The 24,764-nt window shown below is 40.1% G+C and overlaps 1 protein-coding gene across 6 annotated transcripts in view; it reads left to right on the top strand.

Annotated features, from left to right (window-relative positions):
* SPATS2L (spermatogenesis associated serine rich 2 like) overlaps positions 1 to 24,764 on the top strand; it is a 171,076-nt gene that overhangs the window by 92,088 nt on the left and 54,224 nt on the right. For all 6 annotated transcript variants that reach the window (XM_057503813.1, XM_057503812.1, XM_057503811.1 and 3 more), the window contains 2 exons: positions 19,341 to 19,449; positions 22,636 to 22,685. In XM_057503813.1, the coding sequence (XP_057359796.1) occupies positions 19,341 to 19,449; positions 22,636 to 22,685 (159 nt within the window). The remainder of the gene's footprint in view (positions 1 to 19,340; positions 19,450 to 22,635; positions 22,686 to 24,764) is intronic.

The following is a 24,764-nucleotide window of genomic DNA, read 5'->3' as shown; positions in this document are numbered from 1 at the left end:
GTTCATGACTGAAAATCCCTAGATGCTGATACACTTCAAAGCCCTTCCAAGTCTGTTCTCTTGTGTGAAGTTTCCTCCACTTAGGGTCACAGCCCCTCACTTGCCACATATGCTGCCTTGCACTGTGATCATAAACCATAGACCATATGAGACCCTGGAGATTAATTTGTCCAACCCCTTCATCTGGCACCATGGAGACTGATGCCCTGGAAGAGATTTGTCTGTGGTCATACAGCAGAGCAGGAGAGCCTAGACTGGAACTCTCTCCATCTTCCATAGAGCCAACTCCCACCCCTCTAGACTGAAAACTGCTGGAGGGCAGGAGTTTGTCTTTCATCTCTTTGTATCCCTGTAGTACCTAAAATATACAGAGTGAGGATAAGAGAAGTAACATTTGTGGGGTTCTATTTTTCCTCTCATTTGGTGAAGGTATATCAGATGCTGTGGAGATGGTCCTGAACATGTAAATGAGATTTCTACTTCCCTGGATTTTTAGGGCAGGGAAACAGAGGAAACATGAGAAAATGTAAATGAACACAATCATTCCAGATAGTGATAACCATCATGAGGGAAATGCAGCAGGGTGTTCTTGGGGGGCTGCATTAGATGGGATTGGTCAGGACAGCCCTCCCAGAGGAGGCAATATTGGAGCTGAGCTAAAGGCAATGGGAAAGAAACACCACTGCAAAGATCCGAGGCCAGAGCATTGCAGATAGAACGCAAAAGCAGATGCCTGGGGTGGGCTAAGTTGAATGTCTTTGAAGGGCAAGTGTCAGTGTGGCCAGAGTAGGCAGTGGTATGGTAATGGGAGACGAGATCAGAGAATACAGCAAGAGCCAATGTTGATAGAATGTTGGCTCTTATCTTTGTTCCTGGACCTCTTCAGAGTTCATGAATGGAACCCAGGATTCCACAAACTTGGGTGAAAAAAGATACATTTCATCTAACATCTACATATAACATCATTGACGCTAACGTCTAAATGAAATTTGGCATTTCCTTCAGTCATGAATGTAGGCAAAGGGAAAAAACAACCCACAGTAGTAAAGTCCCTATGACTTGTCCAACTGAGAATCACAGATATCCTCATATCAAATTACATTTGTTGCAGAAATCCCAAAATGTTCTTTGTTTATCACACTTCAAAATTACTGTAGAGAAACTGCTGCTGTATTTTGTTACTTGATGTTGATAAACATGTACATTACTGTAGCATGAATTTTTCATTAATACTTTAACTTTATTTCAATGTGTTTGGTTTCCTTTATAATCATATGTATTTTATTTAAAACACTTTTCTGAGAAGGACCCATGGGCTGCACCAGACCACCAAAGGGGTCTGTGGCCTGAAAGGTTTAGAGCCATTTAGGGCTTTCTTCATAGGGCAAAGATAGCTGTTGCAGGGTTTTAAGCAGGAGCATGACTTGGTGTAATTATTTTTTTAAAAGCTCACCCTGGCTTTGTCAACTACTGGTGCTATTTTATAGATCTTCATATCAAATAACATTCCTGTTTGAGAGGACATGGAGGCTTAAAGTAAAGTGACTTGGTCAAAGTCAGACTCTCTGGAGGAGCAGGGTTTCAGACTCAGCTGTGTGTGGTTCTAAAACCTGTGCTCTTTGCACTACATTACTGCTTTCTGGATTTTTCCACCCAAGTACCCTCCAGGGCACAGAAGAACAGACTTGTTACCCCAGGTCCCTAGGGACGTGGTCAAAACCAACTTCCACCAACATACAATTTCCTTGGAGTCTTAATATGTTATCTTTAGAAATGATGCAAATTTTATACCCATTGTATTCCATAATATGTTCCACATGTTATTTTAATACAAAACTGTTTTCACTTGTTGAGCATTGAGCAAACAATTAGAGGAAGATGTGTCCTTTTATATCGTGGTTTCATATTCTCCCTGGCTTAAAGTCATACACTCAGATGAGCCCGTGTGTCCCCCAGTTTGAGAAGCTGGATCCAGCACCACACTGCTGACCGAAGACTGGCCCCTTCCCAAGCCTGTTGGTGGATGGATTGGACAGCTCCTAGAGCTGGGTTATGGGGAGGAAAAGCACTTAAAAAAACTGTCACACAAATAGTGACTCTGTGACATCTTACTACATTGATGGACAGTGATTTCAATGGGGGATGAGGGGGAGTTGATAATATGGTGAATGTAGTAACCACAGTGTTTTTCATGTGAAACCTTCATAAGAATATATCAATGATACCTTAATAATAATAATAATAACAATAAACAGTCATAGCAATTGATTCCCTGCAAAAATAGCGAGCAGATAGACCAGTAGCTTAGGTTCAGCACATAGAACGTCTTAGTCAAAACAGAGGTGGCTTTGAACTAATAAGGGGAAGGAGGCAGATCTGTCAGCACACAGGCCCCAGCGCTCAGCGTGAATGCTCCTCGCTCTGGCTTCGGCACTGCCTTCATCCCCTTGCCCTGATCAGTGTCACACATGCATGTGAAGATTACAGTACATGGTGTTTTTGTCATTGCACTTTAGGAACTTACCAAAATGTTGCCATTATTTTGAAAGAGGGTGATGTTAAATTGTAACTATATCAATCTGCATGACAATGAAAGTAGAGCTCCTCTAACTTAACTAGTAAATCTCATCTCCCTATACCAAAAGGTTAATAGATTTCTCAACTCAATAAAATAAATCATAATAAACTGAAAATTCTGATCACTTATAATTTTACACTGATTTATTTTTGTACATTTATTTCCTTTAGTTATTAGCTTTTATGGCCTCTTTATGATTAATTTGTTTCTCAATCTGTCAGATAGCAATGACATTTTAGTTTTGAAAATTAAAAATAATAACAACCGTTATACCTTATATTATAAATTATAAGCCTGTAGAAATCTGAGAACGAATCTATGCAGTGCTCTTATACAATATCTGGTCAAGCACTGTGGGAAAATAAATACTTAGAGAAACCTTGTGATGAAACGACTCTGTCAGTTTTCTGTAGTGTGTCCACGTGCCATCAGATGGATTAAAAAGGAGTGGATGCTTTGGTGAGGAAATCATTTCTGTCTTCAGACAGCTTTTAGTCCAAAGGAGAAATCTAATAATTGAAGGTTTAATATCCAAGACAACTGAAATTTACCATTGACACTCTGTGTGACTGACACTCTGTGTGGCACACATCTGTGTGATCTGACCCTGTCTTCTTTCACACCCTTACCTGTTGCCACTTCTCCACATGCCCCTTCAATGCAGCTAGGCTGACCTGGAATGTTTCTGCCTCCAGGCCTTTGCAAAGGCAGTTTCCTCCCTCTGGGATGTCCTCCTCAGGGATCCGATAGTCTCACTCACCTCCCCGTTTGGAACTCTTTCAGATACCGCCCTTCTCCCTCCCTCAGCTCCACCTGCATTATTTGCATTCCTCTGTTCTTTTTTCCATAGGGTTCTGTGTGTTTGGCACTAGACCTTCCTGGGACTGTGCTTGTTGGTTGTCTTCTCCCAGTGTGGGACTGTGTGCCCTCTGGGAGCCTTTCTCATCTTCATGTACTTGGGTGTGACACATGGTGACCCCCGGTTACAATTAGATAAATGAATGGCTAGTGATTGAATGGACAGGGCTGCTTGAGTCATGAAGTTTTTTAGTGGATTACATTTTCCACACAATATTTTCAAAATTTCAAGCCTTCTTGAAAACTGAAATGTAGGTTAATGGAAATGTCATCCCATTTTAAGTGCTCCTTTTGCTATTAAATAAAAAAAGTTTTAAATTGCTTCTAAATTCAGAAACTAAGGTTACTTATGTTGACTACCTGTACTTCTAAAGATAAGCAATATCTTTATGAGATTGTTACCAAATATAGGTTGTCTTAGGTAGGTTTCAGCATAACAAATGAGATCTTTTAGTAAGTAACCAGTCATACCCCACTACATCAAACAACAGCAAGAAGGATAGAGGAAGAAAAAAATCCCCATATCTCACTTTGTTAAGGAAAACAGATACCAGAACAAAACCTTTAGGCTAATCAAGGATCTTATATTTAGGGCATCCTCACTTTTTATAGCTCTTTTCTAAATGACATATTTTTAAATGAATTCAACAGTAGCAACTCATAAATGAATTAAGGCTAGGGCTCAGTAGTGACTATTATTTGTCACGTGAGACAGTAGGGTGCCAAGTTAAATTGATTCATATAATTTAGGTACAATTCTCAACTCAGTAAGAAAGGATTATTAGAACTGGGCATAGACAAAATAAAATTCTTAGCCAGTTATTTCCATGAATTATTATAAATCAATTTGAAAAGAATATTTCTCAGCAATACAATTTGGTAATGAAATGCAAAGGGTATCCGTGTTTGTAAAATGGGTTTACAAAATAATGTTTGCTGGTGGACAGATAACTAATTCCAACAAAGAGTGATCCCCTAAGAGTGATCCACCTTAGGGGACTGAGGATACCTGGGAGGTGATCTCCAGTGAAGTCGGGTCATAGAAAGAGTATGGAGTTTAGAGACAGAGGCAGAGATCACTAGCCCCACTGTTATAGTTGAATAGCCTGCAGCAAGTCACTTAACTTGTCTGGGCCTCCATTTCCTAACCTGTAGACTGGACATGGTAATAATACATACCCAACAAAGACATCAAATACAATTTAAAATGTAGAGCTTTATGAGTTCCTAATTGTGTAAACTATAAAGGATCTGGGAGAGCTCATCTGTTCATTTTGCACTTTAAAAAATGGAAAAGGAAGGAGCTCTAGTTAACAATTTTGTTTGGAACTCAAAATAAAAATTTACATAGAACTGAAATAAAGAAAACAAAATAAAAAGCCCAAATGAGAAAAAGATGTAAAACTGGACTTGACTTTTTCACATTTTTATAGATATTGCTAGGCCTCACAAAAAATAAGACTAGAAAATATGATGATATGGAAATGGAGAACAGCTTAGTCTGTAATATCCTTGCTGAGCTATGCCACTTATTGTGAATAGCTTTTAGAGCTGTTAAAATTATACAGGTAAATTGGATTGTAAACAGTAATCATACAGAGTGATTAAAATGAAGGAAGAGGGATATGAAAGGGGAGAAGAGCCTCTTGTCCACTGTGGGAAGAGAGAGGGGTCATCTCAACATTTCTGCAGGTGACCAAAAGAGACTCTTTGTCCTAGAGTCTGTCTTCAACAAGTGGGCAGATGTTTTATTATTATTTTTCCTGTAACTTTCTTGGTCTATGTTTTACAAAGTACCAAAATATAGTTCAAGTCTGTTATGTGGAGTATGGTCAAAACAACTCAAGCATTTGATTAAAGAGTTTTTTGCAGGATCAGTGAATCTTCAAAATATTAACTCCAGTTAATAGAGAACTCATTGCATGAAATGTGGGACAAGTTTTAATGTTATGCCATTGTTTTTAAAGACCAGGCCTTGCAAGCTTTGGGAAAAATCTTCATTTCATAATTTTGTAGGAGTGCTTAAGTCAATTTAGTCCAATCCTTGGATTCAAACAGCAAAAACAACACAAACTACACACACAGCTTTGAGGGTTCACCACAGACAGGTCTTGTCATCATTTTCTTATAGGAAAGGGTCATTAAATTTCCCTTTCAAAGAAAGGAGAAACATTGACAATAGTTACTGCCTGATGCTTATGTACAGAACTGCTGTTATTGTTGCTTGGCAACTAGAAGAGGTTTGACAAGGAGTCTAAAGAAACTGAATGAATAAATGGAAATGTCAGCATTGGTTTCAGGGGATAAGAAGAAATTTACTGTTGTAGGATTAGCATCACATTGCTTTTTCCAAACTACATGATTGGAATTCACAGTGTTTCTATTCTGTTTCTCCTGCCCTCCTTTCCTTTCAGCCTCTCATCAGAACCCCTTCAGCACTGTGGTTGACAGGTATATATAATGTAGGAGGCTGATGCTAGAGAACACAGAGCATGTCAAAAATTAAAATCTCTGACAGCAGGAAAAACGTTGCCTCTGTTGACAGTCCCTTGGTTATATGGGTACTTTACCAATATTCTAGTTCTTTCGCACAATGATCCTTCATATTAAATCATCCCATTTTTACATATTAAAAAAATAATAAGGCTGCAGTGTTTTCTTCTCTTCTGACCTTGAGCACTAAAAAAATCTGTCCAGGTAGACAAGATAGCTAGATAGATAGATAAATAGATAGATGGATAGATGATTGATAGATAGATAGATAGATAGATAGATAGATAGATTCAGGATTTAAAAGTATGCTGTTTATATTATTAATGTTAAAACCACTTTTTTCACTATAAGTCATTTTCCACAGCTTGATTGCAAGCTCCTTATAACACAAATGGGGTTTTAATATATTTGTGTATTCAATACCTCTATAATAGTAATATCACAAACTTTATGCCCCCAAAATATTTGTTAATCAATATTTAGTTGAACAATTGGGCAAAGGTTCTTTAACAGTGGTTCTTAGCTATTGGGAAGAAGGGAGGAAGAAGTAGACCCTGTTTGGGGTGAGCATTAGCATGTCAGTGGGGAAAGACAAGAGTAATTAGAAAAAGCATATTTGTGTTCCTTTGAGTCCTCTGTGAATCAGAAGCCAAGATGGGATTAGGTGAGCAAGAGATTTCTGGGGGCCTGCGAGGGAGAGCAGCAGGGGAGGGGGAGGGCTTGTACAAGAGAAAGGAGAGGGAACAGGCGCCGGCAGGCAGAGTCTATGACTTCCTTGCAGGCCTGGCTCCTTTGAAAAAAGAGGGGGAAGAAAGGAAAATTGGGTAGAAAGAGACTGAACTTGCAGGGAAATTCCAAGAAAGTTCTCACAAGCTGATGGGGAGTCCTTGAGCTAAAGCTGCCCACTGGATGACTCCCGCATCCCTCAGAAATGACCCTTCACCAGCACCCCGCACCTCAAGCACCGACTGGGAGCATCCTGGGGGGAGTGTGACTTGGGTGCCAATGCAGTGATAGGCCCAACGGGATGGTAGCTGGGCTGTCAGTCAGCTCTGCTTCCTGCAGCAGGAGATTTCCACAGCCACCACAACATTCGAGAGTGGAATCATATTTTAAATTTAAGAAGGGAATTAAAATACCTATTTTGGAATAGAATCATATAAAAGAAAGTGTGGCATTTATATGTTTATTGAGAAGAATTAATGAGAAGTTTGAGAACCACTGTCAATTAGTAATTCATATGCAAACCCTAGAATTTCCCTTCCCTTAGCAAGCTGAGCCTGACTGCTACTAGTATAGGGAGTCTCCTCAACTTCTAGGGAGACAATGATTTAAGAGTCTTATTTTCTATTAAAAGTATACTCTCTTTCTAATGACATTTAAGGAAATAAAGAGATGTGGTAGTTCTGCTGAAAAACTGTGTGTCTTTTGGTGCACCGTGAACCTCTGTGGACTTCAGTTTCCTTATCTGCCGGCTGAGGGAATTCATATGCAGGGTCTCCAAAACCCTTCCAGCTCTAACACCAGGTGAATCCATGGTCTTTCCCACCTTATAAGTGCCTTACAAAACCGAAATAAGGGACTCCACCAGAGACCAGAAAGCCAAGCGGCAGCCTTCAACCAGTTACAAATTTGCTCCTTTAGCTTGAACGTAGTATGAACCTCTCTGTCCTCAGTTCCTTGTAGAACAAGGGAATTTGATTCAGCCAGCTCTGAGGGCCATTTGTGGTTCTCTAGTGCTGCATTTCTGAGGCCGCCCTGTCTACAGACCCTCAGAACTCTGCTGTCAATCCTTGAAGATAATTATCAATAAACATATATTGAAATGGTGATTGGGGATCAATTATATAACTTAAAGTTAATGGGTTTTTTCCTTTTATTGTGGTAAGAATATTTAATAGAGATCAACCTCTTTGACTGTACAGTACAGAATCGTTCACTATAGGTGCAATATTGTGCAGCCAATAGGAACAGTGGTTGCCAGGGCTGATGGAAAAGGAAATGAGGAGTTGCTGTTCAGTGGGTGTAAAGGGTCAGTTATGCAAGACGATTAAGTTCTAGAGACAGGCTGCACAACATTGTGCCACCATGTCACAAGGAAACCCAGACTAGCCCATAAGGAGAGACACAAGAGGGCCCAAGAATACATGAAGAGGCAGAGATGCCTAGCTAGGCCTGCCCAGCCAGACCCCAGCTGCACCAGGATCCCTCTCCCCTACTCCACCAGCTGCTCCTGTCTGCCTGAGATGCCCCAGGGCAGACCCACTCAGATAAACCCCTGATCCACAGAAACACTGAAAAATGACAGAGTGATTGTTGTTTAAAGCCAAAACGTTTTCGGTGACTTATTATGCAGCAGTAGATAACTGGAATGCCCTCTCAAAAAGTAGAACTGTTCTAAACCAGAATTCATATTTTTGCAATTACACTGTTGCCTAGATAATGGAGAGGTCTGCATGAGTAGACAGTGCACGCAGGTAGATTACTTAGTAAGTAAGCAGTAATACCTAAAAAGAAGTCTGTTGTTTGCCACTTTCTTTCAATTTCCTTTCACACTGTCCCTTACCTACCTTTGACTTCCCTTCTATCTCTTATTCAGGGACCCCAATTCTAGATGGATGTTAGAATCTCTGGGAGGAAAAAGAATACAGTGGCCAGGCCCAGATATAATTGTTCAAAGTGAGACCTAGGTATAGGTATGCTTTTAAAATTCACCAGGAGATTCCAGTTTCAGCCAAAGCTGAGAACCACAGCTTGTTGCTGACGATGCCCAAATCTGTTTCTGGCTCAGTTCTTCCTTTGAGCTGCAGATTCACAGATTCATCTGCTTTCTAGATATCAGAACAGGGGTGCATACCTGACCTCTCAAGCATAGTGACCATCTCCACCACTCTTTTCTCAGGAAATGATACCTAAATCCACATAAACGCTAAAGCCAGAAACCTGGGTGTCATCCAGATTCCTTCAGCTTCTTCATGCCTTACATCTAGTTAAACACAAATCAGTCGCTTCTAAGTAATTTGTGAGTCATTCTCTATACTGCTCCGTCTTGGTCTCTTTTCTCTCCCCTGGATACTGCACTGAATCCTAACTAGCATCCATTGATCTCCTCCAGCTCATCCACATAGAAACCACAATGACCTTCTTAGATACACAAATATCATCCTTCGCCTCTGGTAAAACCCATCAATGGCTTGCCCTTAGAATAAGGGTCAAAATTATACAATGGCTTGCAAGGCTCTGTGCTCTTTTGCCCCATGCCTTTCTGATCCAGCTTCATCTGAAATTCCCTTCCTTTTAACATTTAATGCTCCAACAATCCTGGAGCTTCATGCTTCTAGTCACTCTGTCCTGACGGTGAATAAATGTTGTATACCTTTCCTGGAATACTCCATCCCTTTTTCCCTTCCCCTCCCCTGTCTTGGTCCTAATGACCCTTCATCCTCAATTTAAATGAACTTCAGTTCTCAGAGGAGGCTTTCCTGACTTTCTAGATGAGGATGGCATTAGATAAAAGCATCTATACTTTCCCTTCTGTAACATTCCTTAAACATCTGTGTTCCTAGACTATAAATTCCAAAGCTGGTCGGGGAACATACCTGTCACAACAGAGCAGCTGATAGCAGAGTGTCTACACTGTGAATGAAAGAATGAATGAATGAAAGAAAAAATGAACATAGATTAAGTGATAAGTACAAACTCTGAGGGAAGTTCTTCTGGTAATACTCTGGTCTCTGCACTTGGCTTTGGCCCATCCAAAACTCAATTTGGGTAGTGTATAGAAGATGTCAACTATTTTCGAAATGATATAAAACCGGAAGGGATGGTAATGCATTCCCTGTTCTGGGTGGCAAAATAGATAATAGCTAAAAATAGGTAAGAGCTAATAATAGATAACAGATGGTTGGAGCAATGGGTCAGAGTATCAGAATGAAATTTAACAAAGTTGAATGCAAAATCCTACCCTTGTACTTTAGTTGTTGCACAAGTACAGGACAGGAGACACTTGTCACAGCAAAAATCAACAATCCAGGGTGTGTTAGTAGCAAAGTAAGCTCTGTGTGAGCCAGTAATTGATGTGGATCCTAAAAGAGCTAATGTGATATTAGAGTCCTTTAATGAATAAATGGGCCCAACCAAAACAGGTGCAGGCCCCACAGTCGTCTGATCTGATCCAACCACTTCTGGAACAAGGTGCTTCATTTCAGTCAGGTGCACTGAGAGAAGACTGACCAGGGTGGTAAAAGCTTGGGAAGCACGGCTTGCAGAAAGGTCCTGGAGAGCACAAATTCACACCATAAAAGATGGAATTCTGGGAAACACTTCAGTTCCTTGAACAAAGTGAAGAGCTGGTCTTTGGGAAAAGGATTATACTTACACCAGAAGGCAGAACTAGGACCAAGGACTGGCAGTATCAGCATCTCTGGCTCTCTGACCGATCACATCTTATCATCAGCTTTCTCATCCTCTTGCTCTCTAACATCTGCTCTGTTCTCAACTGCTTCTCTCATCCCTCGGCCTCTCCCTAGTCCTTCAATCTATCATCCCTCTCACAGGCCACAGATGCCTTAATCACCTACCTTAGTGATTCTCACCCCTGTACCCTGAGCCCTGGGATCTAGCACTATGTTGCCTATGGTTTGCAACCCTGGATCATTCCTTTTCTCTGCTCCTGCTAGCACCCTGAGAATTGCTAGGGAAAGTCATGCCAGTTGGTTCCATGACGAATCTGTGCTATCCAGCATTCATGGGCCTTCAGTTTTGCTCAGCGATCTTTCATTCATCTAGGCCATTTCTTACCATGTTCCTGTAAGGCAACACTAAACCTTTCCCCAGATGAAAAAGATCCCTTACATTTTCCTCTTCACAATCTCAACTTTTTACTCTATCTTCATTCTTCCTCTCCCTCCTTTCTGCTTTTCTCAAAGAATTCTGAGAATAGGAGAAAGACTCTCCCCTCCTTTCCAAAGCTTGCTTTTCCACCATCCCCTGCTCTGATCCACCCACCTGTGTAACCTGTGCTCTTCAGCAGTTTTCACAAGCTGTGCTTCCCAAGCTCTTAACCACTCTGGTCAGTCTCCTCCAAGCATATCTGAATGACATGTGGTCCCCATAAGTGAAGCACATTGTTCCAGAGGTGGTTTGATAAGAGCAGGGGGCTGTGGAAAAGCAAGCTTTGGAAAGGAGGAGAGATGCCATTTTGATGCCATTTTCTTTCATTTCCTTGGGGGCTCTGTGTCATGCTTTATCTCCTGTCTTTCCTCTCTCCAAATTCTTTCTCATTTTCGGCTCGTTCCCTCAGCCAGTGAACATGCTCATGCTCTTTGGGAAGATTAATCGTGCAGTGATTGCCCTAAGATGGATTGGAGACAGGAGAAACCAAGCCAGGAAATTCAATTAGAAGGCTCTATCCAGAGCCCAGGTGCAGGGCAAAGGGAACCCATCCTGGGTAGTGGAAGAAAGAATAAAGATGTGAGTCAGAATTTTGTTGTCAGAATGACTCTCGAGTTAGTTGTTTATGACTTGCTTTCTTTTCTTGCTATTTTGTCAGCTTCTCGGGAGCAAAGATTGTGTCAGATTAATCTCAGTTTCCCTCACAATATTTGGCTTGAGTGTATAGTTAGAATTCCCTCAAAATGTATGTGTGGGTGGAGGGGAGAGCTTCAGAAGATACCATTTCAAAAGAGGATAGTTGGTGAGAAAGGCAAAGACATCTCCATCTAAGGAGGAGAAAAGGAGTAGATCTGGCCCATTGTACTAGTTTCCCTTTGCTGTAATAAATCACCACAGACCTAGGGCTTCAAATAACACAAATTTATTAACTTCCAGTTCTGGAGATCAGAAGTCCAAATGGTTCTCACTGGGCTAAAACAAGGTGTCAGCAGGGCTGCGCTCCTTTCTGGAGGCTCCAGGCTAGAATTGGTTTTCTTTCCTTTTCCAGCTTCTAGAAGGTTTCTGCATTCCTTGACTCATGGCCCCCTTTCACCTTCAAACCCAGCCATGGCTGGTCAAGTCTTTCTCACATCACATCACTCTGACACTGACTCTCTTCTTCCTGCTTCCAAGTACAAGGACCCAGGATAATCTCCCCATCTCCTGGTCATCTGATTAATGACCTTAATTCTATCTGCAATCTTAATTTACTAACCTAAGCTATTCTCAGGTTCTGGGGGATTAGGGCATATGTCTTTGGAGGCCATTATTCTGCCTATTACATCCTTGGACAAACAGCATGTGCATCATCAGGGAGCTTGTCAGAAATGAAGAATGTCAGGCTCCGCCCTGGGCATCTAATTCAGAATCTGCACCCTAATCAGATCCCTGGGGGACTTGAATGTACTCTATAAAGTTTGAGAAGCCATGACCAGACCATCACTAAAATCCTCTCTACTTTAAATTTCCCATGACTCTATGAAGACTACATTTTTTTTTCCACCTTCAGATCTTCATTATTCCTTCTAATCCTGGTTTCCTGCCCCCAAAAAAGTTGATTTTTATTTGTACCCTTGGTGCTAATTCCCAAAAAGTCAGCCAAGAGGAACATGACAACACCTCATGCATATTTCTTTTGCTGGCAAAAAAAAGTAGGTGTTAGAAAAGGCAATTAAATTACAGAATTATTCATGATGCACAAGTATTAGTCTGCAAAGTGTTTCCCTCCCCACAAAGATTCATAGAACTGCCTTCATTAATGTGTAGATAAGAATACTAGTAGTTCAGCAAGTAAAGCAAAACATACACAGAAGAGCTGTTTTTAAGGCATCTCTGAATGGCTCAGCATTTGAAAAATGTGACCAAAGCTGATTATAAAATTCTTTTCAAAGCTGCAGGAATGGTAAACCCATAAATAACTCTGGTTTCTCTCTGGTGTGAAAAGGAGCTTGCTGGCTGTTTGATTGCTGTCCTTACTGTAGCTCAGCAATACCCAAGCTCCTCAAAGCTAGGACCAGCCATATTCGGTGTCTGAGACCTAGGAGGCACTCCATACACTTTGGGCTCAAATGTTTTCTAATACAATGATGCTTTGTGCTGAATTCCAGAGATGCAAAAAAATTAATAAGTAAAACTGGAATATTGCAGTGCCCATCTCACCAGGCTCCCTACTTCCTTTTATTCATTTAGTCTTTCATCTGTCAACAAACATTTGTGAATCATCTACTGAATGCCACCCATTGTTCTAGAGTCTGTGGATATAAAGATATGGTCCTGGTCCCTCAAGAGCTCACATCCCAGTGGGGCAAGCAGTCCCAGAAGTAAATAATTACGGCAACATGAATGCTAGAAGAGGTGCGTGAATAAGGCTCCTAGGTCTGTCCTCTCTGATCTGTCATTCACATTCTAACTGGATTTATCTTTAAAATCGTCCACTTCATCCCTTTGCCAGTTAGATTAATCATTTAGCTTTATTGTTTTGATTTTCAGCCCTAACTACTAATGTTGCCTCTAAGCACTCACTACTTGCTCTAGAAAATGAAACCCAAATTAATGCAAGTAAGAAAGAGGTTATTAGAAGGGTCTGGTATAAAAGTCATAGAACTTCAGAAGAGTTAAAGATGCAAGAAAGGCAGGACATGAGGGGTCCTAATTGACCCCTTTTCAGCTCCACTCTGTTCTCTCCCTTTCTGTTGAGTAGTCCCGACTCCCAAGACAGAATCTGAGTGGCCCACTTTGTCTTTTCAGCCAAGCCACTTCCTGGCCACTGCAATCATTGTCGCTATATTCTGATTGCTTCCTTCATATCATTAATTTAGCATGAATGGCAATTATATATTTTTTTAATTTAGATATTTGTATCTGCTTTCCTCTCTAGGTTTGGTAGTGACCATAAATGTTTTGTTACTGCCACATCCAGCCCCTAGTGCAGTGCCTCATCATAGAAGGCAGTCAGTGAGTAAGTCAATGAAAGGATGAGGGGGGAAATGAGCACATGCTGCTAGTCGCTCAGGAGATGGGCTTCCTTATGGTGCCCATTAGCGTGCAGGAGGGAGGGATTGAGAGAATCTTGGATCCACTGACCCGCAGAGAGGCTGTGGAGGAAGGTCCTTAAGGAGGGAGGCCTACAGGGCAATCTCCCCCAAGTACGTCCTGACCAACACTCTAGCCACATGTTCTTTCAATTTCAAAGACATGCCTTCACACCCAGAGACCCTTCTCCTTCATGGCCCAGTATAAATGCCCCAACCTTATTGTCTTTAAAATTTATTGAGCAGCTGACTTATGCCAAATTCTGTATCAGACACTGTACATGCATCGTCTTTTTCCATTTTTACTGAGACTCTGGCAGGTTAATTCTCATTTTGCAGCTACAGAACTAAGTTTCAACAATTTAAGCAGTTCATTCAAGGTCATAGAACTAGCATGTAGCAGAGCCAAGATTAGAGCATAGGTCTGTCTGTTTAATTCCAAAGCTCCTTCCGTGACATTTGGCTGTCTCCTCTATAGTAAGTGTCCTCCCTCCTCAGACAAACCTAGCTGCTCCTTTCTCAGAGTAGCACAGTACCTCATTGGTGAAGACAGCATAGCACTCTTACACACTCGCAGGCTCTGACACTTCCAGTTCCACTGCTACACTGCCCCTCTTATGGTAGGAACTGTATCTGCTTCCCCGTCATGGCCCCAGGGCTTGTCACTTAGTAGGGGCTCAACCAGTATCTGTCTGCTGGACTGACCTGTGGAAGGACAGGCACTTACTATACTAGATCATATTTTTAAAACTTCACAAAATGCTATACATACTTTATTATAAAGACAATCACATTATCATGTTTCATAAATATTCTCTCTGAATCTCTGTTCTTGAAATGGAAAGAACATACATATATTCTCCCTACCTGTATAATGTTTAGGGCACATCACAATCAGCTGAGACTCACCCCCCTGTTATTGTGGATGGAGCAGTGGGATGGCCCAAACGCACCGGTGGACTATTCCTTTGATTCCCAACAGCAACCTGTTACAACTACAAACTGGCTTTCTCTCATTCAGTAGTTATTAAATACCTACTCTATGCATGTTATTACTCACTTGGACAAAATTAAGAGGAGGATTCGGCCCTGGTGTCACTTACTATCAAGTAGACACAGCATGAACACAAATACTCAGGATATAAAGTAGAAGGTGCTAAGGGTTAAAAGACACCTACTGATAAGGGCTGTGGGAATTGAAAGGAAGCAGGGATGGTTGAGAAGGACTCATGGAACATGTGGCATTTCAGCTGGAATATAGGATTTGGACAAGCAGACACATCTCAGGGCCAGGGCAAAGCTCACACAGAGGTAGGAGTAGGGAGCCAACCTTTGCTTGGCCAAAAGGGCAGAGCAAGAGAGGCACTTGGAAAAGCAGGTTGGAGCCCAGTTGCTGCTGGCCTTGAATGCTAGCGTGTAGTGACTTAACTTTATTCTTAAGTAAGGGGGTAAAATGGTCATGGTTATACTTTAGGAAAAGCAGTCTGGACAGCAGCCTCAGAATGAATTTGCAGGCGAGAGATCAGAAGCAGAGAGAGCAGTTATTTTATGTTTATTTTATAATACTGGGTCTTCAGGGATCACACAGCTGTGTAGGTGGATTGAAAACTTTGATCAGAACCATTTTTGAAACCAAGGCAATCTAAGTGACTCATCAGTAAGCCAAGAAGAATTTCTAAGGAGTCATCACAGACCGTCTCAAAAAATGTACAGTGTGAAAGAGGAAATCTGCTACAGCTCTTAAACCAGACAGCTCAGATCCGGGGAGGTAGGTTAATGTGGGAAACTGAAATCAAACAGCGTCTGTGAAAGCCACTCTGCCTCGCTTCTGAGTGCGGGCGAACTGCCAGAGGGCGGGCCTGCGGCAGAATGGGGCAAAGTCTTTTCGCCAGACAGAAAGCCCCGAGAGAGGAGGGAAGGGGAGATTAAAACGCTGAAGGTAAAATCCAAATAATTTATGCAGCGCAAGAGGCAGATTTCTCAATAGTAAATTGCATTTGCCAAACCAGATTGAAATTAGTAGAAGCAAAACAGGAATGTGATTTAGGAAAGGTAAAGCAGCTCCTAAATGAACCGCTAACTAGCAGTCCCGATTGTCACCCAGCAGCCTGCCCTGCCGCCCGGTCCACCCCTCCTGTACCACTCTGTTTCTGGCAGGAGAGCCCCTGAGGGATGCAGTTCAAGTGCCGCTTCCAGCAGGGGCTTCGGTGTGACGCTGCGGCAGCAGGCTCAGCAGCTCGGGCTGTGGCTGCCAAGTACGGGCTGTGCGCTGAAGCACCGCCATACCAGCCTCTGCAGACCAGCTCCGCAGGCGCGAATTTTATGAGTGCACCGTATGCAAACCATCATTAGTCACGCATTGATTGATCCATTCCTACAAGAGATTCATTTCCAAATGCAAAGGCAGCCTTTCAACACAGCCTCAGTAGAGCACCATCTTTGTCATCCGCTCATATATTTAAATTTAAGGCTACTTCAGAAAGAGGTCTTTTTTAGATTTAAATGCTTAGACCCCCTTATGTCTCTGCTACATCATGCATAGAGACCCTGTGAGGTACCTGTATGTTTTATGCATACATCTGAGTGCACAGGATTTCTCCATCTTTCTCAGAGACATTCTCATTAGAAAATAAATGTAGTGAATTTATAAATAAGAAGGTGGAGAAACAATATTCTCTCTTCACATTTGCCAAGCTCTGTGATTAAAGCAGAAACAGAGCTTGGCCCAGAAATTCGCTAGAATTCAACATTACTATGGATTATCTAAGAATAGACAGAATTTTTTTCCTTTTTTTTCTCATTTCTTTGAAACTTTATATTCCTGTCTTAATTATCCTCCTTTGGGAATTGTATGCAATATTCATAGTTGGATTTTAGATTAGAGCTGTTACTGACAATTTTCTAAGGATATCTTCAGAGCAAAGGTATGTAAAATGACAAGGATAAATGTTTTCTTTATCTGACCATGTGTAATGAAAATACCTCTAAAAACCGAAATCAGTCAAAAGGGAGAAATAAAGTCCAAAATCCATTTATTGCTCTGGAACTGCAGTCTCAGGCCGTCTTCTCTGCTCAAGCAACAACCACACCAGCCCTCCCCCTCACCTCTCAGGTACAGATAAGCCCTCTGTTGCCCAGGTAATTACCCATTGATATGGAGATGAACTTCTCCACCCATGAGGAAAGATGCAAATGCACTAAAGCCATACTTCTTTCCACCACTGAACACCTATTGATACGCAGATGTACTAAAGCTAGGCGAGATATTCTGGAAATATAACAATTTTACCCACACCATGGTTGTCTTATTTTTTTCTCTTAAAGAGCGATAGGCAAAAGTAGTATAAACATCTAAAGAGAAAGTTCTCCGTAAGTCGTGGTTTATATTATGTTTTGAAGAGGAGAGATTGGAAGCAAGGAGAACAGTTATTCTATGTTTATTCCATAATTCTGGGTCTTTACTGATCACACAACTGTGTAGGTGGATTGAAAACTGTGGTCTAATGTAACTATAATGTGATTAGTGTAATTAATAAGTAAGCATTGTATTATTTAGAAGGGCATGGCTGATGTGGTAATAATGATGGTAATTTTTAAGAAATTTGTATTATACTAACCAACTACAGTAGCTTGAAATGCTAGAGTTTTATTCAAAAGAACTACATTAGAAGGGTAATGTGCAATGTGTACATGTAACTCCAGTGCACTAGCAACTACTAGGCCAGTTGTATTTATTGTTGGGCACACACTGTTAGTGACTTTCCTGGGATGGATGCAGGTGTTTTTGTTCCTGTTTTCTCCCCATCTTGACTTCTCTTAAAAGAGGAGAGAAATGGGAAGATATTGGTCAAAGAGCACAAATATCCAGTTGTAAGATTAACCAGTTCTGAAGATCTAAGGTTCAGCATGGTGATTGTAACTAATAGTACTGTATTATATACTTGAATGTTGTTGAGAGTAGATCTTAAATGTTCTCTCTCCAAAAAAATGTCAATTAAATGATGAGATAGAGGTACTTGCAATAGGCATTGAAGAAATATTCACTGAATGGATTTTTAAAGAGGGAAGAGAGGAAAACTGAGAAAGAACTTAGATTTGAAGAAGTTAATATTTTTTAAAATCGAGACTAGAAAACCTAAGAACCATCAAATGAGTAAATAAAAAAAATCAAAGGAATCTTGAGTCACATGTACATAAACATATGAGAGCCCTTGGTAAAACCCACATATTTAGCATTTATATATGTTAAGATTCAAAACCAGCTTTCTGATCTACAGTGTCAGAACCTCTATATACCCACCGCTTGTGCTGCTCTTATATACAGATCTATGTGGAGGAGGCTGCCTGTTTTCTAACATCATCAGAAAATAGGCTGTACTGTTTAATGAAATGTTCTGGTCAGTAGAGTCACATTACACATATCATACCCATATCATCCATAGCCTATGAATCTGATTACAGTAAACCACTCATAACTCTAAAACTCAAAAAAGAAATGGTAAAAAGAAACTGGTCATAATTTAACCATTGATGAAAATGTGTAAAGATTGTGTAGCACTTTCATGATCCTCATTATGGATGCCACTTACCTTTGCACCCTGCAGGCTCTAGTATTTGTCAGTAGCAGCTACACTAATCCCCTTGATAGAAAGCTGGGTGAGCTAGGTTTTACTAAAGTAGATAGAGCACCCTGTGGTAATTGCAAGTTCTGTGAGAGAAAGGTCAATTAATTCTGCTAGGCCAAAAGAAAGAATGTGGGCTAAATTTGATCAAGAAATATGTATAGGTCATAAAAATTGAATATCAGCCTAACCTACTGAAATCCTTAGCTCTTATATATACATTTATTTTTACTTTTTTATGTGTTTGAGTTTCAGAAGTGTATTTGGGAATATTCTCTATTATGGCCAAGATCACCATTTCAAAAATACAGTACCTCACATTTTTATATCTCTAAAAACATTACTGGAGTTTCAGAACACATTTGTGTCCACATCAAGATGACTATTTGCACTGTGCAGATAGGAGAAGCAGGGACATGAGGCGATTTCTCTAAGCTTATTAGAAATACCCCCTGAGCCAGTGGAAAGGAGAGCCTGAGACACAAAATTACTTGTGTCCTCACTGAAAGCACAACTTGAATGCATCTGCAGTCTTAGAGGTGGGGTAGGAGGTAGATAGCCAAACCAGAGTTGTCTTTCAACACTTGCTACTACAGTCCTAACAAGGTCTTTGTACCCACATGCACATAAAGAAAGAGGGCATCAAGGTGATTACCAGGATGAATTTTTACTAGTCTAAAATGCCTTTAGGGTGTTTAATGGCAAGAAGATAGATTAGTCAGCTTTTCCAAGGCCTTCCTAATAGTTACAATTCTATCCAGTGAAAGATTCATGGATGAAAATTTAGAGTGTTTACCTTTCTTTTTCTTTTATTTTCCTTTACAGATCTATGCAGTTCGGTCAGTTGTTCCCAATAAAAGCAATAATGAAATAGTCCTGGTGCTACAACAGTTTGATTTTAATGTAGATAAAGCAGTGCAAGCCTTCGTGGATGGTGAGTATACATGACCCTTGCACCTGAAGATGTTAGAATATTTTGTATTTTTTTAATTTCTTTCCTTGAGTGCACTGAATACCAATTAGTTACTAATCCTTTAGTTCTCATAAAAATATGCTAGACTTTAATAACGTATCTACATAATAAGAGCAGAATTTGGAGATTCTTTTTCTCTCATTAAAGAAACATAAAACAGACTGTAGATAGTTTCCAAAGGCTCTCTATTAAAATGCTGCCAATTCCGCTGTCTACCAGTCATTCCTTTTTGGTATTAAACATGTTCTTTATTTGTTGCTGTTCTTGTTAATGAAGGATCATGTGCCTCATTCCTGACCTGGAAAGCCATCTTCCCTCTCACCCAGCAGAGTTCTCCTTGGCCTAATGACTGCAATCTTTGAACCCAATGGTCTGAGAGGACTGGTTAATTCTTTAATATCCTTAATCTATGATTTTGAGATTGTTTAATTAACCAGAATATCAGTTCATCTTATCTACCACTAGAACCTTTCTGCTGTTTAAAAAAAAGATGTGTTTTTTAGATAGCCCATTGCCAGTGATATTCTGGAATCTGAAGTTTCCAGAATGTGTGTATCCTAAAAGTTTATAACCTTTGGCTTTAGATTTCCTATAAATTGTGGGGAAGCTCTCCTTTCCTAATCAAATTAAACAAGTTCCATTTATGAACAAAGTTCTCATACCTGTCTTTAGTTACCATATGCCTTCTGTCCTAGAATTTGTTTCTATTTTGTAAGTATGGACCAGCTATTACCTGACAGATAAGATGAGGGAAGGCCTGTTGGCACATTTCTCAGTTATATCCTATTTACCCATTATTTGTCAAGGACAGTTTAATTTAACTTATTTTCCTAGGAGTAAAATAACCTTTCTAAGTCTCTACAAGTATAATTAAATTTCAGGCAAATTCTTAGAACCAGGCAGCACACTCACATTCTGATATCTGCAGTCAAAGGTTAGGGTCCTAAATGAAATAGAAATGATTATCATGCAAAATAGACTTGCAAGCAGACCACCATGCATAACTTTATTGTCCCTCCACCCACCCACCGCTTCCTATACTAGCAGATAGCGAGTAATAGAGAATGCATTATGAAGCTGACTTTGCACCATTTGGTGCAATTGGTGTTAAGAAAAATTTGGGGGGATATATGCACATCCTGGCTCAGATGAACGCCCTTTTCAGGTTTCACTGCCAACATCATTAAAATTTTTTTTAAAAATCCTGTAGGAAAGGAAAAAAGGTTCTTAGGCCCGTTCTTCCCCACCCTCCTTTGGATTGAGGCCCTCACATTCCCCGTTATGAAAGTTTTTCTTACAGAGTGACCCTGATGAGATGCACAGATGCTCAGTAACTGATAAACTGCCATCAAAAGCCTTTTGTATTTAAATGGAGCACCTTGTTTTGTCCTTCTTTAAATTGCCACCTTGTCAGTGTTGAGATCACATTAAAAAAAGAGCTTATTGATTGCCGAGAAACCTCATTTTGGTTAGGCATCAATCAGAAAACTTGTTTAAGAACCACTGAGAACGAAAAATATTTCTTAGAAATCACTTACAAGGCCTATTACAAGCACCATTTCCAAGTGGCTTAAAAATCTCCCAGCAGTTTCAGTATAACTATAATTTAATAATAACAGTTTCAAAATCCTTTGTAAACAAGGTATTTCTTCCTCAGAATTAGTCTCTAAAAGCTCATTGTCTAAATTGCAAATAGAATCTATGCCCAAATATGAAAATTAAAGAAGTAATAGAGTACTGTAATGGAAAGCAGTAAGCAACTCACCTTCTTCCTCTGATTAAAAAGAGCAGCATTTAACATTTTTTAAGATTTAATTTTATTTAGAAAGCTGAAGTGTAGCTTTAAGTAAGAACTACCATAATGACTATTAGCCACTGGAGTGACTTAAAAAAAAACCTAGTGAATGTGACTTCCTAAAGTTCATCCAAAGGGAAATACTGGGAAACATTCATTCTCTGGGCAAATGAGAGAAAGACCAGCTTACTGGTTAATAAAAGTCTGAATTACAGCTACTTTTAAGTGCAGTCTTATTATTTCTAGTACATGTAACTCAAAAAGCTGTAACAGAGGCACTGAATTGGAAACTTTGAATAGATAGGAATAATTAGCCTGTCTAAATGTTAGTCAAAGCAGTATGGCCTTCTGCTTATCTAACAGTGACAGTAGACTGAATAATTGGTACCTTACTAATTTGAAATTCATTATAAAAACCAGCCTGAAGTTTATCTTATGTAGTCAACACACTCATTGTAGAGAACTATTAGTATAATGAGATTGTATGAGAATGCTTAGAACTGTTAAAAGAATACATTTAAGAGCTACTCTTTTAGAAGTACCTATTTATATGAAAACAGCCTATGTCCTCAGGACCAGTAACTTATTCTTGAAATTACCTTCAGGACAGTTGGAATGAGTGAAAGAACTTGGTTAGAGGACATGGAAATAGTTGTTACAACTGACCAATAGTAAACATTTTCTTGTAAAATATTTCGTAACTTAATCGGGTTAGGCTTTCCCTCTGAGTCCATACAGTTCATTCTGCAGATGTTTGTAGATAGCATTGAGAAAACCTGGACCTCAGCTTGTTATTTGACAAACTTACTTTGTTTCAAAGTGAAGGCCTTGCAAAGACCCAGCCAAGGTGAGAAGAGCAAAATTGATACCAGATAATCTGTCCTCTTTCTCACCTTTCAAGGTGTGAACATGAGTAAAGGCAGAAAAGGAGCAGCAGAAACCGAACAGAAAGCTGTGATTCACTTGACTAGTAATATTCAAAATCCCATGTTTGTCCAGAAGATTATAGGCATTTTGATTCATATATCAAACAGAACAATTCTAATTCTACCTATGACAATGAAGCTATCAGAAATTCTCAAGATATATTTCATCTTCTCTAAGACAACATGATGATAAAAAAAAGTCAGCTTCATGTAGTGGGGCTTAATATTTTGATAAAACCAGGATCATGAATTAAATGAAAATCTGGAAATAAAAGTGACACTGGCATTTTTATTAAGGTAGGATGTATCAAAACAAATGAAAAGCCCAAAGAAAAGCATTTGCTACCAAGGTGGAACGACAGAGATTAATTTTGTGTGGTGTTTTATTATGTGAATACATGTTGAAGATCCTTTGTCTTTGTCTAGGCAGTGCAATTCAAGTTCTAAAAGAATGGAATATGACAGGAAAAAAGAAGGTAAGATTGATATTGATTGTAAATTAGTAACATCTTCAATCAAAGCCTTCTTGGCTGTTATCATTTTAACAAGACTTCCAATTTCGTGCTTCTTTCAAATATGTTAATATTGTATACCCAGAAAGCTTCCAGATTCATGACTATCCCCAATTACCAGCCATCCTCACTACTAATGTCCTTGTTTTCTGTTCAAGTGTTTTTAACCACCAGGTGTGCTTTAAAAGTCCCAGAGTTTTTTTTTTTTTAAGTATTAAGGGGAGCCCAGTCACAGAATTCAAAGGATTCAAGACATTAAGTTGCCTGAACATATCCTGTAGCACAAAGGAAGAAATTAGGGAGTGGACTTGTGTATGAAAATCTCCCAGCAGTTTCAGTATAACTATAATTTAATAATAACAGTTTCAAAATCCTTTTTCAAGTAGCTTTAAAGTTCCTTTCCCTAAACTCTGTTTTCCCCAGAGGATCAGAACCTTAGTGTCCTCCTTGCCTCCCTCACCCCCATCACCTCTTTAAGAAGCAGCAGCTAGTCTCCCATGACTTGATAACCGATGACTGAATTCCAGTCCTTTCAGGACAGCCATCCCAAAATTTCATCATATGGCCATTCATATACATAGCACTTTAATTTGCTCAAATACTATCTTAGCCAGTTAAGGCATACCTTGTTATTTTTTTTACTTGTAAAGGAACTTTTTTTTGTTTAAAGCTACTTGAAAAAGCTCTGAATATATTTTCTTATGTTTTTCTAACTGAAAGAATCTGTCCAAGACTGCCCTAAGATACTTTTTTGCCAAGTCCTAAGCTAGGTCTTTAACAGAATATGCCTTAATGAAACCATAGTAAACAAGGGACCTATTTTTCCTTCTTGAGAACCCTGGCAGACTGCTCCCTGAGAAGAGGGAAGATTTTACTTTGTCCCTTTCAAATTGTTTTGCCTTTTTGCTTAGTCACAAAGAATCTGATCTGGGCACACTTGAGGTGTATCTGTGCACGCACTGACCCTCTGGGTCTAGTGCATACCTTCCAGATCTTGTGAGCATATATAGGGGCTCACTAGCCCCTGTAAGGTGCAGTTCTTGTCCTTGACCAGTAACCTGTTTCAAGCCTTTCACAAAAAGTCTGCTTCTCTTTGCAAAGAAACTGCCCAACCCATTCCCATTATTTCCCAGCAAGGTTTGTGTTTTGGGTATCTCAGGATATCATACACCAGTCCACCCTTCCCCATGCAGAAAGATCATAGGCCTGAAGAACAGGCTTTGAACAAACCAACAACCAAAAAAGCAGTATTACTTTCACTAAAATCCTCGGATTACTAGAATTACCTTTTCCCTTTTTCTCTCTCCCTAGTTTCATATGGAATAGGAAGAATTATAACATTTTTTTATTTGTGTATGTCACCATCTTTGGCAATCTCTGCTTATCTGTCATCATAATTTCCCAGGCTTCTGTGTGAGATGAAGATAATTTGCAAATGATTGAAAGGCTGTATTTGCACTTACAAGGAAAAATTTCAGATGTAGGGCTTAAGTATCAAATTCCTCTGGTGTGAAGAAAGGCAGAGCACCTGCAGACCCAATGCATTACTGAGTCTCCCTCTTCAAGGTTCGGGGAAAATGGTCCCCCCAGCCCAGGGCACAGCTGGGGGCTTGTGTGGGCTTCGGTGCCTGTACTTCACCCAGTGAATGTACTTCCCTGGCCTAAAGGGGCACTTACTATGGCGCGTGATTGTAGTTTCAAAGGAAAAAGAAAGGGAGGCGGGAGGAGAATTAAGAAGAAAGAATAGTTTCTGTTTATTTCTTTTCCAAAGATGCTGGAGAACAGTCAGGCCTATGTTCAGCTGGTGCTCGCTGCTGCAGTAAGTGGGACAGGGTCACTCCCAGAGGGTCAGGCATCTGTTTGGATTGGCCAAGGCCTATACCAAACTGAATGTTAAGAACCTTGAATATTCCTGCAGTAAAAACGAAGTCAAGTAAGAGATACAGCATAATCAGGAACAGCATCTTCTTCATTTCCTGTGTATTTTAACGTATTGACCATTAGGGCATTTTAGGAGAGAGAGATTGAAGCCCTGCCATACTA

The sequence above is a fragment of the Manis pentadactyla genome, chromosome 6, assembly GCF_030020395.1.
Source record: "Manis pentadactyla isolate mManPen7 chromosome 6, mManPen7.hap1, whole genome shotgun sequence".
NCBI lineage: Eukaryota > Metazoa > Chordata > Mammalia > Pholidota > Manidae > Manis > Manis pentadactyla.
Note: the sequence above shows the minus strand (reverse complement) of the source record. Positions and strands in the feature narration are given on the sequence as shown.